This window comes from Rutilus rutilus (genome assembly GCF_951802725.1).
Source record: "Rutilus rutilus genome assembly, chromosome: 8".
Taxonomy (NCBI): Eukaryota; Metazoa; Chordata; class Actinopteri; order Cypriniformes; family Leuciscidae; genus Rutilus; species Rutilus rutilus.
Window position 1 is genome coordinate 34,226,802 of NC_140222.1, and position 16,838 is coordinate 34,243,639.

Consider the following 16,838-nt stretch of genomic DNA (forward strand, 5'->3'; position numbering starts at 1 on the left):
CCTGTCAGGACATCGTGTCCATCATTTTCCTTCTAGGAAAAACAAGGCTTTTCGTTCTTGGGTGCGTTTTGTTCAGGTGAAGAGAGCAGACTTCACTGCCGCGTCTGTCACCGCACACTCGGTCGTTTGTGGCGCACATTTCACTCCGGAGAATTATCGACCTGGAGATTTGTTGGAATCTCGGATGGGATTTCGGAGTAAGGACCATGTGAGGCTGATCACTGATGCTGTTCCCTCGGTGCACTCGATGGAATCAAGTCCACCATCAACGAAACTGAGCTACTCGTTATTGTGTTTGTGTGGACCGTTTATCAGTTTGGACTAGTGCAGCGCGAGCCTGATCAAGCAACACTGTAACTGCGAGATCCAGTAAATCAAGCATTTGAATTCGCCACTGAAGTAATAACATCGCTGCGAGATCTAGTGAGAAATATTCACATTTCTCCGTTATTAACGGATCAAACAGCGCTGACGTGGAAACCAGGAATAAACATTGTGCAATGAATGAACGAACTATCCAGTGTCCACAGATCAGCAACATTCACCATGGCTTTACTGTAGTAACACTAACTGCAACCATGCAAGTTTGGCATTTTCCACTAAGGCCCAGTATGCATCCACCTCCCTGCAACACTGACTTTCCTCAGCTGTAAACATTGCCTCGCATTTCCCACACAAGCACCTATGGAACAAAAAATGTTAGCAGGAATAAATATCTCTCTGTCTCTCGATGAGAAACCGCTAAGTTATATCACGTAACGTTAGTCTGGGCGGATATTAATGAGCATGACAAACGCCTGATCAAAGCTTAGTTTCTGTTATTGTAAGTTCCAATATGTTCTGTCTAACATTGATCCTGGCCTGTCCCTGCTCTCTTGGCAGCCTAGCAGGCTCATAATTGTATGGCTGTGGTCCGTCAACAATTTCCTCAGCGTCCGAAATGTCATTGCAATCCATATTTCCCTGTTGTTTGAATCGACCGCTCTCCCTCGTGCTACCTCACGACTCTCGCCCGTCACGCCCATTTTCAGATGCGGAAGTAAAATTTTCTCACAAAAACGACTCCAGAAGCCACTGTAGCGTATTTATAATTTTTTTTTTAAGAAAATCTAGTTCCTACATTATTTTTCTATACATTGACTTGTTGGGTCTTCTAACCTGCAAGTTGCTCTTTAACAGTTTCACTATACTGAGGGGTGCAAAGGAGGGGGATGTCAGACAGAGAGAGAGCGCGCGCATAGACACCCACAGACACGCACGGCCCCCTCCTCTTGCTGCTGACACACACGCGCTCGGCTCACTATGTTTTGAGACAGGGGTAAGCTCATTCAGGAAAGGAGTATTTTTGTTTTTACAACTTTTAAAATTTTAGGATTATAATTTGAAAATCATTTTAACCCTAACAAAACATTGACCATGTCTCATTCTGATCGTCGATTCAGAGAGAGACCAACAGATGGAGCTGCGAGCCCGTTTCATAAGCTGTAGGTTCTCTCTAAAATAAGGTAAGATGATTTTTTTATTCTTTTTACAACCATTTCATTATATACTTTTTAGTACAATTATTGTATAACCATTTCATTTATACACTTTTAAAGAACAGTATGTTTTCAACTTTAGCATGATAATTATTTTAATTTATACGCTTTTAAAGAACAGTGTGTTTTCAACTTTAGTTTAATTGTTTTAGATTATACAATTTATATTATATAAATTATTTAAAGGATGTGAAGTTGTTTCATCACAGTGACCGAACACCCCATTTATATTCGCTGCTCTGGAATGTAAAGGGTGGGAGGGAGTGTGAAGTCGAAGTTTCAAGAATCACCAACTTTCAAAACATCTGTTCTATTCAAATAGGTCAAAACTAACCGTCAAAACTATGATTTAGGGCTAGCTAGGTCATAGGGCAAAACTAACTGTCATACCACATGATCGAGAGCTAAAAAGGTTCAAAAAGGGCAAAACTAACCATCAAAACTATGATTTAGGGCTAGCTAGGTCAATAGGGCAAAACTAACTGTCAAAACCCATGATCGATAGGGAGGAAGGGCAAAGGTTAATCCCATGACCTCATTCCGGAAGTTCAACCCATCAATCATAAGGTCACCGGAAGTTCAACCTGTCAAAAGGTCAAAGGTCAAAGTCATTAATCATTTTGACACAATGTCCCCCATAAGTACTACTTGTGTGTGTGGGTGTGTGTGAGTGGGCGTCACCGCTCATCCTGACTGATCAGCGGTCCAGCTGATCTCGTTCATCACTCCAGCTGCAGCTCATTCACGCACCTTTAAATCCTCACTGCACTCTCCTCTCATTGTCAGATCGTTGTTTGATGTCTCCCGTGTGTGATCCTGTTCCTGTCGGCGTTCCTGTTCGTGTTCGTGTTTCCGTTCCCGTTCCCGTTCCCGTTCCCGTTCCTGTTTCCTGTTTCCTGTTCACCTGGATTACATCTTCACTTGGATCGTCACGTCTGCATCACTTCACTTCACGGACACCTTCGCTGACCATCTAGTCCCTGTGTCACCAGTCTGCCACTTCATCACCGGACTTTTTCATCTTCATTCAATAAACAGAGTTTTACTTCCACACTCAACATGACATCATGACTTTGCGTAAACATACACGCCACTTTCAAGTCAAGTGGCGTGTTATCTATACGCATTTTGAGCTATCCGCGTGTATGTCCACGCCGTCATCTTCCGCGTGTATGTCTACGCCGTTAAATGTCCGAGTGATTCCGCTTGTATGTCTACGCCGTTAAATGTCCGAGCGAAACGAAGCAAAATGTAAATCTACATCTGGGGAGCGATATTTTTTTCCTAGGATGGTAGGGGAAGACTCATAAATGGTATTAACCCCAGTGACGGGTAGGTTTAGGGACGGGGTTGGGGTAAGTCATATATATTTATATAGAGAGTAATGTAATGTTAAGTCAACGGTGTTGATAAACACGCTGAAAAGCGATTATGCGTGTTGATAGCACGGCAAAAATGGAAATACGAATTGGCGTGTCATACATACGCCATTTCATGAGATCAGTCTGCCACACTTGCTTCCGTCTGTTTGTAACCATGACATATATAAGCTTTAATATTGAGCAGTTCAGGGCTGGAAGATATAAATAAATATGTTGCTGATATAAATGATACAATGTTTGAGATTTGGCTATATTATATTTATTAATTTACCCAGCAGATAAGTCAGTGCCACTTTAAGTGAGCAAAGAGCATGACTGCATTACATTAGCATTGCAAGGAGAGATAGCCTAGGCTGGTAGTAGACAATATTTGTAGGGCTCCGTAATTTTACATCATTAATTTATGCTTCTTCATTTTTCCATTATGATCGGTAAATAAAAACAAACTCTGGATTTTACACAAATGATGATAATTCACTGTATTTCAGTAAGACACAGTTCCGAAAGTGTGTTTTATTTTATTTTAAACCATGCATGGCAAATAAGACAATAATAGGCTACCAAATAATACAAGCCCTGGCCATTGTTTTTTTTTTTTTTTTTTTTGCGTACAATGGGAATTAAAAACCCTACAGTGCTGAAAAGTAAAAAAAAAAAAAAAAAAAAAAAAAAAAACTAAAACAGATTATTATGTTGATAGCAAATATTATTATTTTCTACTTTCTTGAGTATAATTAAATTGTGGTACTTCTACTTTTACTTACTTTTACGCTACAAATATTTTTCACCAAAAGTACAGAGTACTTTGACAAAGGTGCCGACTAGACAGGGCGAGCTCACAAACACTTTTCAAACAGCGTGCGGTGGAGGTTGATCCCTCAGCCCTGCACTTCAGCCAATAACAGACAGTTCTGAAGCGCTCAGGTGCAAAACCAATCAAAACTTCCAGTTCAGCTGGGGGGCGGGGCGTTAAAACCGCGCTTTGACATTCAATCACTGGCGCTCGTGTTTAGAATCCGTATCGCTAACTTTTCAATATTTTTGTGAATGTAAGTGAGCTATGCTTATATTTTGATTTTAAAATGTAATTATGGCAACTCATGAAATGCGTCATCCCATTGATATTATCAGAGCATTGAGCAGTTGAAGTAAATAAACTCATAACATGGACACCGTTATTGCATGGACGGAGCAAGAACAATGTAAGTGTCTTGAAAACATTAACACAGTTCATTTGAAAGGTAAAACTCGCCCTCTTTTACAATACAGTTAAACTGTACGAAGCAAACTTTGTACAAAGCTGAAAAACCCTCAACAGCAGTGAAATAAGATTGCATGATTTATCTGTCAATCAGATGCATGTAAAAGTGTAGTTCGTTATGAAATGATTCAAATGAAAACATTCAAATTATCTTACCTGGACTAACTTTTAAAGATTAGTAATAAAACATTTGCTCTTGACAACAGGGAAAGCTAGTATATATATATATATATATATATATATATATATATATATATATATATATATATATCAAAATTACTTGAAATTACTTCTGTGGTTTCATGTGTGAGAATATATTATTTTATTAAATTCTATAATACAGGCTGTTGATTAGCATTGCATTAATGGGTTAGTTCACCCAAAAATTTTTATATTTGAAAAAGCCCATGATTTACTCACCCTCAAGCCATCCTAGGTGTATATGACATTCTTCTTTCAGACGAATAGTTATATTAATTCATATAAATGTCCTGGCTCCTCCAAGCTTTATAATGGGAGTGAATGGCTGGAAAAAAAAATTAAACCCCACAAAGTGCATCCATTCATGATTAAAAAAAAAAAAAACTCCACACGGCTCCCGTGGGCTAATAAAGGCCTTCGGAAGCGAAGCCATGGGTTTTTGAAAAATACCCATATTTATAACTTTATAATCTAAAATAACTAGCTTCCGCCAGACGACCGCACGCATACTATGCAAATTGACTTGTGCCACAAGAGTAACCTGTGACACATGTATGACGTAAGGATGTACTGTAGGAGTAAGCTTAGACGCCTCTCACGGTTCAAACAAATAGGGCTGTGCAACAAACTGAAGCTCCTCTTCTACAATACTGTATATATATATATATAGATATATATATACAGAGCCACTTTTGAATATTAATTCAAATTCTCTGCTTCTCGATGACTGAGGGGGGAAGATTTGTTCAGAACACCTCATGATCGTCATCAATCTTGCCATCGGGTCCGCCATCACCGGTCTGACTAATTAAAGGAGCCCCCAGCACTAACTAAATAATGAATGGACAATGCTAGATTTGTGCCGAAACACTTACTGGTCAAGAGATGACGTGAGACCCAAGGTCCCACGAGAGACAAACAGATTTCAGCAGGAAATACCCGTGACCCCAGGGCTGTCTTAAGCCCATAAACGTTACACACAAAGAGACGTTAACCTATCAAAATCCTTGAAACTCAACCCAGAGCCATGAATCATTCACAGTCTCCAGCTAGTCTACGCTAACCAACGAAAACCCCCAACTAAGAACTTTTATGAGCCCAGCTAAAGGAAGAACTTGTCAATGTGAGATAGCTTGGAAAAGAATGATTGGTTCTGAGATGACAACTCGAGCCCACAACATTCCAGACCCCCTCCTCCTTAAGGACCTCTGAACGAACAAACCAATTCTCTTCTTTTCAAACCAGAGAACTGAGATTTTACCTAACTATACATAAAATCATTCAAGAACAATTTTCGATAGACTTATACTCAAACATCATGCAACTACATAATCCTGTGTTGTTTCTACCACTTATATGCATGTTTAATAAGATTATATCCCATGTAAGTCCTTTAATGGGTATAACTGTTAGATGTTTGAATGAAAGTGTGTTGTGTTTCATATCAGTATGATCGTATGCCCGAGATTCAAAAGATGGCTTGAATGATATCTGTGTAATATGTTTTGATCTTCTTTTAATTAGAAATCATGTCTAAACTGTGGCCTCTGTTCTCTCTGCTTAAGAGCTAGAGAACAGACACCCCCCCAGATAATGCATGATTTACGATGAGACAAACAAAGCCAGTGTCTAATTGGTCCGATCTCTTCAGGAGGGGGGACAAACTTTTAGTTTAAAAACCTTAGACTCAAAACTCTTCTCTCTCTCTCTCGGTGCTCTCTCTCGGTTCTCGCTCATGAAGAAGAACTCTCTCAACAAAGGCAGAACAAAGATGGGCAGAAAAAGATGAAGATCTAAACCAGACTAGCAAACATGTAACAGACGGAGCAGAAATAACCCAAATCAAGATCTGAAGAACATGGGTTAAACAGCTTCATTTAAGCCATCATCTACTCCTCTCAATTTCCTTTCTTTTCTGATTCATCATTTCTTTTCCGATTGAAAGTCTCGGTTTTAAGTAAAGTTTTGCGGCAAAGTTTCGGTCAACGATTCACGGTTGCAACGCACGCTTTCAACTTTCAGCTTTCAAAGACTTTTCATTCAGCAGCTCCAGCACACCACGTGACTGGCCGCCGCAGACATCAGGCACGAGGAGACCAGCCAACAACGGACTGGGAAACCCCCTGTTACGCAACAAAAGGAATTCCCAAAAGGAAAAGCAAAGACGCAAGTACCTCCAGGCAAAAATCTTAACTGGTGCATTGATACATTTAATAACCTGTCTTAAAACGATAGAAGGGTTAAATTAATGTTTGATGGTTCATTCAGGTTGTGTCTTATTAGTGCATAGAAACTTGGGATTTAATCATCTCATCTCTTAAAACTCTCTCTCTCTCTCTCTCTCTCTCTCTCTCTCTCTCTCTCTCTCTCTCTCTCTCTCTCTCTCTCTCTCTCTCTCTCTCTCTCTCTCTCTCTCTCTCTCTCTCTCTTTCTTTCTGCAACTCGTATGAATGTGTATGCGTGTGTTTGTTTGTGTTAGATATTAGCTTTATGTGTTAGTAGCCTATATAATCAATAAAGTATTGTTTGTATTTAAAAGAGATTACTCGCGTGTGCTTATCAGATTTATTGTCTTGAACTTCGATTTAAGTTACCTATGCTGTTACCCTTAATTTACTTCGTAATTTATTGTTAGCTGGGGATTAATTCTTTCTTGGCCAGGAAGATATTATATTTCCTAGAGTTAATACTTGTTTATGCTTTCTGTTCATTGGATGAACTGATAAAATGATCATACTATTGATTCTGCTACAGTAAATTATGAAAATAATTAAAAATAATTAAAATATTAATTATTGGTCATATTCCATTATGAATAATAATTAATAATATTTATACGTGGGCGTATAAACGCTACAATATATATATATATATATATTAACTTACATTACAGCTGGTTTGGGTCTTGAAGCTGATATATAACGTGTGTCTGCAGATCAGTGTGAATGTGTTTGCCCAATTTGTCTGTTTTTCCAGCAGCAAAAACTAAGAATGAAACAGTAAATTTAGATTCAATATTTACTAACGTTTATATTATTATTTCTTCAATTGTAAAAAAAAAAAAGATATGGACACGCACACACACAAACACACACACACACACACACACACACACACACACACACACACACACACACACACACACACACACACACACACACAATATCCAAAATAGTCAAAAGTATTGCTAAACAAAGTAATTAAAAACTTCTGCCTATATGGAGAACAGCATTATATATATAATTGTTCTTTTCTTTTTTTATTATTATTATTATTATTATTAATTTTGCACTATTGTGTATTTAGTTTTAGTAAGAATCTCTCACCGATCAGCACAATGACCGAAGCCCGTTCATCAGACCAGATATGATGATAATAATCTGCCATTGTGTCTGATTCTGATCAATAAACTCCACCACTGTATGATTGTGACACTCAGTTAGTTGAGTTGATTCTGTAATGAAAGTGTTCAGAGTTTGTTAATGTCAGTCTCCAGCTGGAGCACAATGACTGTAATTTTATAAACCTTTAATATCTGTAACATATTAATCTCTGTGTAGAGCAACCAATGAGAGTGATAATTATGATTTTCATACACGTTTAAAAAAACTGATGTAGTAAATAAGTAATGAATAACAAAACATTCACACTGTACATCAGTATGTTTTGATCAATAGAGGAGTAAATGAACTCACCGGTGAAGTGCAGTCTGGTGCTGTTGCTGAGTTTTGGAGGTGTGTGTGTGTTCATACAGTAATAAACTCCTAATTCATCAGCGGTCACATTATTAATAACCAGACGATGTTTAAATTGCAGTGAATATTTCTTTCTGAATGTTTTATTTGAGTAAAAAGGCGCTGTTGGATTTGAGGTTGATCGTAGAATCACTGTTGGAGGATCTGGTGTTTTCAGTAAAATCCAATAAACCTCATTTTCATCAAGATCACAGTTTATGGTCACATTTGATCCCAAATCAGTGAGTTGATCTGACACTGCAGCTCGACAAACAACAGATAAACACTATAATATAAAAAAAATGCATCATTACTATTAGCCTACCTGATTAAAATCACAGTGAACCTTTAACATAAAGCCATTAATGGTAAAGTACTAAAGAGTTAATTTAAATATATTCATAAAATGTAATAAACTCACAGAAATGAAGCTGAAGGATCTTCATGTTTCTACTTGAAACTGTTGAATCTGATGAAACCTGGTTGATGAAGTTAGTTCTGCTGCAGCTCTGAACCAGAAAGCAGAGGAAGTCAAGTTTGCTCTGACCACATTCTACACACTTTTTTTTTTTTTTTTCATATAACATCTCACAATCATCATTACTTTATTAAGTTATACATGGTAGTAAATTGCTATTTGTCACATAAAGCCAACACACTTTCATGACAACTCATAATCATTTGTATAAGATGCTAAAATCATATGATATACAGTCCAACTTAGATTGTACTAAAACTTGAATAGATTTTCTTTTCTTCCTATTACATCCATGGTCAGGTTTAGATTTGAATTTGTATGATTTCATCTTGTGATCCCATGCAAATAATTATGAATTCTCATGAGACTGGGTTTCTGTCTAGTCTCACTGTGGAACAGAGAAGAGTTAACAGTTTCTGCCAAGTGACAAAGGTTTGGTGGGTAAACATGGTTCTCTTGGTTCTCTCTGTAGATGACGTTGGCTCCTTCGTTGGCCAGCTCCAAGTCTTTTTCATTGGCCAGCTCCAGGTATCCTTTATTTCCAATTGTCACGCCCAGCCTCCCAATCCCTTCTCCTCTGTTGACTCAACTCCATCGTGCACATTAAGTTATATAAAACAAAATTTTAAACATTATAATATATATATAAAGGTAGATTACTGTGTGCGCCTCTGAAACCATGCAGATTAAGAAATTCTTTTTCAGACTACATGTTGTTTCTCTGCATCCATGTTCGTTGTTTTGACCCAAAATGACGCAGACCTGCTCCAAACTCAACCGGGTCATGTGACACATTACATTTTCTACTTAAATCTTACTTTAAGAACCCCTAACTTTAAACACCGCAAAGGGCATACATTATAAACATCGGCTTCTGAAAATCACATTTGTTTTTAAATTGAATGAGGTCAAATTGACATTAATTTATAACAAAAACATAAATACACATCTCAACAAAAAACATGTCCTTTGACGAGTTACAAACACACGCATGTCCCTGTGTGTTTCAAGTTTCAAGTTTGGTTTACACATAGCACCATTAAAACAGCAGCAGCTGACCAATGTGCTTTACTAACAGAAGTCAAATACAAAAATAATCATCAAGGAACATTAAAAGCAATGGAAAAATGAGTTTTAAGCAAATATTTAAAAATCTGTAATGTAGGAGCAAATCTAATGTGAACTGGTAACCGGTTCCAGAGTTTAGGGCCCACAACAACAAAGGCACGTTCTCCTCTTTGTTTTAATCTGGCTCTGGGAACAGTGAGCAATCTATGACTACCGGAGCGAAGAGCTCAAGAAGGGTTATGAGATAGAAGTTCAGATTGATATGAGGGGGCTAAGTTGCTTAGGAACTTAAAAACAAAAACTAGGGTTTTAAACTCCACTCTAAACTGCACAATGCAAAGATGCTAACACAGGAGTAATGTGAGTGAATTTACGGAGGCCCAATAAAAGTCTTGCTGACGCATTTTGGACCAACTGGAGACGGGCCAAGGAAGTAGCTTTCATTCCACAATACAGTGAGTAACAGTAGTCTAAATGTGATAAAAAAACAAACATGAATTACTCTTTCAAAGTCTTGAAAAGAGAGAAAAGGCTTAATTTTGGAAAGATGACGGAGATGAAAGAAACAAGATCTAACCACTGAGTTCACTTGCTTGTCAAGTTTCAAGTCAAGTTTTTGACAAGAATTTTGGCTTGAGATGTGACATGATGATCATTAACCAACTTTGTGGGAATGCCACTAGGGGGACCAGAAAATTGAATTTCTGTTTTCTTTTCGTTTAGATTGAGAAAATTTGATGACATCCAGATTTTTACATCCTCCAAACACTCCGGGCCCAGGATGATGTTGCCTGAGCGTTTAAGGGGAAAATAAATCTGGGTGTCATCAGCGTAGCAATGAAAAGGCACCATGCTTTTGGAAAATAGAGCCCAGAGGGAGCATATAAAGAGGAAAAGGGGTAGGACCCAGTATAGATCCCAGCGGGACAGTTTCTCTCTCTCTCTCTCTCTCTCTCTCTCTCTCTCTCTCTCTCTCTCTCTCTCTCTCTCTCTCTCTCTCCAGAATGAGGATGTACAATAAACAAAACCACAAAACATACTTTCCCAATCACATGCTCATCTAGTCTGACAACAATCCTGAGTTTATCCTCCCATCAGACGTCAGAGAATATCAGCCTCAGTCTCTCAGAGCTTGTTCAGTCTGTCAGGATGAAAACAAGAGAGAGAAACTGTGAGGAAGATCTTTCTGGATTTAGCCCAGATATGAAAAAGAAAACAGGTAATTTATTGTTGTAGAAGATTCATTTTTGTTTTTTAATAATTTTATCACAAAATTTAGCACTGTTGTTTTCAATTCTCTCTCTTTCATTTTCTTCTGTAGGTCAGAATGAGGATGTTGCTGGATATTCTGCGTTCTTGTTCTGCTCTTACAGTGATAATAAACCCATTGATTACCCATTGAAAGACAGTTAGCATTCCTGAAAGTAAACATGGTACAAAAAGTAAGACTTTGTATGGACGTTTGAATATACAGGTGCGCAGGAGTGGAATAAGTTGCCATTGGACAGTAGCCTAAGGTTTTAACGGATAATGTTGGTTTTAGTATAAGAGTGAAGAGATTGTTTTTAGATAGAATGGCTTAATATGGAGATGTGTGTGTGTGTGTGTGTGTGTGTGTGTGTGTGTGTGTGTGTGTGTGTGTGTGTGTGTGTGTGTGTGTGTGTGTGTTTTGTTTTGTGATAGCTGTGTGTGTGTGTGTGTGTGTGTGTGTGTGTGTGTGTGTGTGTGTGTGTGTGTGTGTGTGTGTGTGTTTTTTGTGATAGCTGTGTGTGTGTGTGTGTGTCAAGGTTTTTTTTCTTCACTGTCTCCTCTGGCTTGCTTAGTTGGGGACACTGAATATTAATATTCAACAGTATTATTGATCTGACTGAACTGATCCTGTTGTTTGAGAACTGAACTGAGCTGGAAGATGACTTTTTTTTTTTTTTGCAGAACTGCTTTATAGATGAAATTAACTAATTTAATAATTGATTATCTTTACAATGGAACTACTTGTACTCTAGTTTCTCCTCCCATCAGTCTCCTCCTCCCATCAGTCTCTTCCTCCTCCCATCAGATCGTCAGGGAATATCAGCCTCAGTCTCTCAGCTCTTGTTCAGTCTGTCAGGATGAAAACAAGAGAGAGGAACTGTGAGGAAGATCTTTCTGGACTGAGATCAGATATGAAAAAGAAACAGGTAATGTCTGTTGTAGAAGATTCATTTGTTAATTCATTTTTGAAAACCATTTTTAAAAGCCAGGCTGTATTTCCTTGTTAAATTCAATTCTCTCTCTTTCATTTTTTTCTCTGTAGGTCAGAATGAGGATGTCACTGGAAGCTCTGCAATCTTGTCCTGCTCTTACAGTGTTAATAAACTAAAGTCAAGACATGACAGTATATTAAAGACTCAGTGACAGCAGGAATATATGAGACATCATTCAGAGAAATGTTTCAGTTGAGGATCAGGATCCAGAACACAGTGTTTTCTCAGAGGAGTTTAAGAGAGAAGCTTCACTCAGATACTCATGTAAGTCTGAGAACATTTACTCATTTACTGCTGTTCATTTCACTAATACTGGATCAGACGTCACATCAGACAGAAGGACGAGTATAGCATCCTGCTGAAAAAACAGCTTATTTTTATTATTATACGTCAAACTTGATTATATTTCAGTGAAACTAGCACAATATTTTGTACACAATATTTGGTTAACTACAGTTAAAACATGTTAATTGGTTTACTATACATGGTAAAAAAAAAAAAAAAAAAAACTGCAAATGTTTTTAAATAATCAAATAAATATTTACTGTAAATAAATTTGTTTTTATGCAATTAAAAACTATGAATTATCAGATAATTTAGGCAGTAATAACAGTACAAGGACATTACACATCACATAATTATGATTATTATTATTTTGTTATAAATAATTCTTACCAGTATAAAGTACATCAGTGTGTTTTGTGTGATATTTTATGTAATTTAATACATGTTTATTGCATTATTTTAGTGTGTTACCCTGATGGTTTTTTGAATTTCTGTTTGAACCGTGCACCGTCTATATGAGTATTACCATGTTTTATTAATAGGCCATTTCTATTGTGCCTCCTGTATTATTATGGTGGTTATTGCAGTTTTTAAGGTAAAGGCCGATTTTAAAAGTTAAAGTAGGCATATTAAGTTAAAGTAAGTAGCCTGTTCATGATAAGGTTGGCATCCTGAAAAACTGGAACATTTTCACTGCATTTTTTACTGTAAATTTAACGAGATATATATATATTTTTTAACAGTCTAGTCTAACCAATGAAAATGATAAATAAAACACTTTTAAAATAAAATAAAATAAAATATAAAGATAAAATAAAAAGCTTTTGTCGTATATTTTATTGATGAATTAATGTGTATATGTGACAGACAGATGATTAGAGATTCAATGACTAAGATCAGAAATATTATGATATTAATAATGGTGAAAATTCAGCAGAAGATCAGGAGTCTGGATTATAGGCTACCGAAGTAAATTTAAGATGAACGAATATCTGCGTATGTCTGATCATTCACGTGATTCTGTTGACGTCAACTTACATCTGATGTCATCTTACGTCTGATGTCATACGCAGAACGCTTTGAATACGGAAGCTGAAGAGCTACGATACTTTCTGTTGAAAAAGTAGTATTTCACCCTAATTAAAAAAGTATTTTATGCAATATAGTCAAATAAAACATATACTGATAATATTGGTCCACCATGATAATCAGGTATGTTTGTTGAGTGCAGAATGAAATTCTATTTGGACACATGTCGTACTTCTCAGCATGAAGGCCTGGTGTAACGTTAGCTTGTTGCTCGTGTTTGTCCTGCTGTGTTTTGGTTCTCTAATGCTTTATCTAAACTAGAATTAAAAAGGAAATATTTTAAGTGTTGTTAAAACATTAAACATGAATTGGTTAATTAATGATATAAAGTTTGTATGCATAGTTTATCTGATGTAACTATTATTTTGATTAAGAGCAGTTAGCATTAGCATTTTATTTATTTATTTGGTACATATGCAGGGAGTTTTATTTGATAGTAGTTTTATTTGTAGTGAATTCAAGGTTTTACCAATATAGGATAAGAAGGGTAAAGTTGTCCCCTTAAAAACATTTACTGCCACACTGAAAAAAATGATTCATTGACTAGTAGAATTTACTAAAAAAAATTATGTTAATTGGTTCCACATAATTCATTTTAGCTACATTTAAACAAATGCATTACGTTGAACTAAGTTCAGCTTAATGCATTTGTTTAAATGTAGCTAAAATCAATTGCGTGGAACCACTTACGATAATTTTTTTTAGTAAATTCAATGATTTCAGTAAATTCATTGAATTTTCTAAATGTTTTTATCGTAAGTGGTTCCACGCAATTGATTTTAGCTACATTTAAACAAATGCATCAAGTTGAACTTAGTTCAACGTAATGCATTTGTTTAAATGTAGCTAAAATGAATTATGTGGAACCAATTAACATAATTTTTTTTAGTAAATTCTACTAAGTCAATAAATCATTTTTTTCAGTGCAGTTTGTATTTAGAGATTAATTTAGTGACATCAGTGATCAGTAATAAAACTCAGAATGGGAGGGACACCCTATCCCATCTTACATCTTACCTTTATTATGTGTTTTATGTGGGAATCAAACTCATGACTTTAGTGTTTGTACCGTACTATTCAAGTTGAACCAAAGGAAGTTAAATAAACCGTTTTTTTTTCTGTTTCTGCAGTAAATTTAAGATGAACGAATATCTGCGCATGTCTGATCATTCACGTGATTTCTGTTGACGTCACTTACGTCTGATGTCATGACGTAGAACGCTTGGCCAACGGAAGCTGAAGAGCTACGATACTTTCTGTTGTAAACAGTAGTATTTCACCCTGATTAAAAAAGTATTTTTAAGCAATATAGTCAAATTAAATATATATTGATAATATTGGTCCACCATGATAATCAGGTATGTTTGCTGAAAGCAGAATGAAACGCTATTTGCACACACGTGTACTGTAGATGAAGGCCAATGAAGGCCTGGTTTAGCTTGTTGCTCGTGTTCGTGTTTATCCTGCTATGTTTCAGCAGTGAAGGCCTGATAAGGCTGAAGGCTAAATAAATGCTTTAGTTTAACTAAAAGTAAAAAGGAAATATTTAAAGTGTTGTTAAAACATTGAATTGGTTCATTAATGAATATAAAGCTTATATGCATGGTTTATCTGCTTGTAACTATTATCTGGATTAAGTGGTTAGCAGTTAGCATTAGCTGTTTGAACTGGTGCGCAGGGAGTTTTAGTTGATAGTGGTTTGATTTGAAGTAAATTCAAGGGTTTACCAATAGGATAAGAAGGGTAAAGTTGTCCCCTTAAAAACATTTACTGCCAGTTTGTATTTAGAGATTAATTTAGTGACGTCAGTGATCAGTAATAAAACAAAGTATGGGAGGGACACCCTATCCTATCTTACTATCTGACCTTTATTATGTGTGTTATGTGGGAATCAAACTCATGACTTTAGTGTTTGTACCGTATTATTCAAGTTGAACCAAATGAAGTTAAATAAACTTGTTTTTTCTGTTTCTGCAGTTGTGGCTTCATCTGTGTGTTTGCGCTGATAAACAAAGGTGAGCATCTGAACAAACTACATTTGAAAGATGAATTACTGCCACTGACTGTTAAAGTTACAGTTATAATTGACCATCTGCACAGAATGTTATAAGAACTTCTGCAATATTATAATCCAGCTGGAAAACTTCCTGTGAAATGTCTTTTGCTGGTGTGTCGGTATCTTTAATGTCCTGATGTAGCTTTAACAGCATCAATAGTGTAATACTTAGTTTATAATCAGATTATAGTCACTTAATTAGTCAGGCCCAGCATTAATGTAGTTATTAAAAAGACAACATTAAAAGACGTGTTCCTCCTCAGCAGAATTCAATTCAACCATCAGTTTTCACACTTTCATTTAAAAATAATCATCTACACACTGTAAATTAAAGATTTATTGTGAACTTTAGATTCATTGAACAAAATGGGAGTTTTCACAAGTGCACTGAAATCAGTGAGCTTGAGTTAAACTGACTGACAGCTTCTGTTATCATAAAGGGAGAGTGCAGTGCTCACTTTGTGTCATTTATTCACAAGAAAACGTATTGGTTTTATGAGACTTTGTGAGTACTTCATACTTCACCTTACAGTTTATTTTTAAACTTAGTGATTTTATCATGTTTAATATTAATTCAAAAGTGAAACTTGAAAAAATATTACAGAAAATGGTTAATTTGACCCAATAAACGCTCCTCTGCCCTTATCTCAGGTTATAGTGGGAATTAATGTCTTTTTTATTATTAAATAAGTGTTTTCTATCAAATGTTGGATTTCCTACATCTTACAACATTCGGTTTTACAAATGGGGACAATCTCAGGATGAAGAAATAATGTTTTTGGTTATCACATTGAAAATAACATTTGAACTACTGGAAAAATGTTGCGTGTGTGTGTGTGTCCAATTACACACACTGTGTTTCTTATTCCAACGTTCCCATTAGATTCAAGTCTTTATTGCAACCAACAAAACTGGTGTTTGCAAAAGTGTGATAATTGCATTAAAAATATAAATACAACATTAAAAAGTCAACCATTGATGGTTTTGTGTTGAAGAACAGAATGACAACTAACAGTTCACTGGGAATACCCAAGCTGGCTTATTGAAAACCAGGAAGTAACCGTGAATATAGTCAATAACAGTTTGTGTTGTTTCAGTGTCTCTGCAGGAAACAGTAGAGGCTGTTATTGGTGGTTCTGTTCTCCTGCCGTGTTCTTCCACTAAAGTTTTTAAACTTCAAGATATTAATGTGTTTTGGAGACACAATGGCGTGATTGTGTGTGATATAATTCCCAGCAGTCGTTCACTAGAGAAACAGGATCCAGAGTATAAGAACAGAACTGAAACTTTTCCAGAGGAGTATGAGAGAGGAAACTTCTCCATCAAACTCAACAAACTTATTTCTGCTGATGCTGGAGAATACACTTGCCTCATCTCACACTCATCTGAACAACCTACTGTACAGCTGATCATCAACGGTTTGTGAAACTGAATAGTGCATAACGTTTTTAATTTAAAGTTGGTTGCTTTAAAATTTAAATACTGCAAGGAAATGATCCATAT

General features: G+C 36.2%; 1 protein-coding gene across 8 annotated transcripts in view; it reads left to right on the top strand.

Annotated features, from left to right (window-relative positions):
- LOC311295321 (ICOS ligand-like) overlaps positions 1–16,838 on the top strand; it is a 136,479-nt gene that overhangs the window by 50,503 nt on the left and 69,138 nt on the right. The window contains exons 1-5 of one of the 8 annotated variants that reach the window (XM_084416638.1): positions 10,809–10,881; positions 10,984–11,839; positions 11,956–12,169; positions 15,257–15,294; positions 16,572–16,753. In XM_084416638.1, coding sequence (XP_084272764.1) covers positions 12,089–12,169; positions 15,257–15,294; positions 16,572–16,753 — 301 coding nt within the window. In that variant the 5' untranslated portion in view covers positions 10,809–10,881; positions 10,984–11,839; positions 11,956–12,088. Of the gene's footprint in view, positions 1–10,799; positions 10,882–10,983; positions 11,840–11,955; positions 12,170–14,201; positions 14,638–15,256; positions 15,295–16,432; positions 16,754–16,838 lie in introns of those variants that run through there. The other 7 variants (XM_084416640.1, XM_084416642.1, XM_084416639.1 and 4 more) reach the window with 7 other exon arrangements.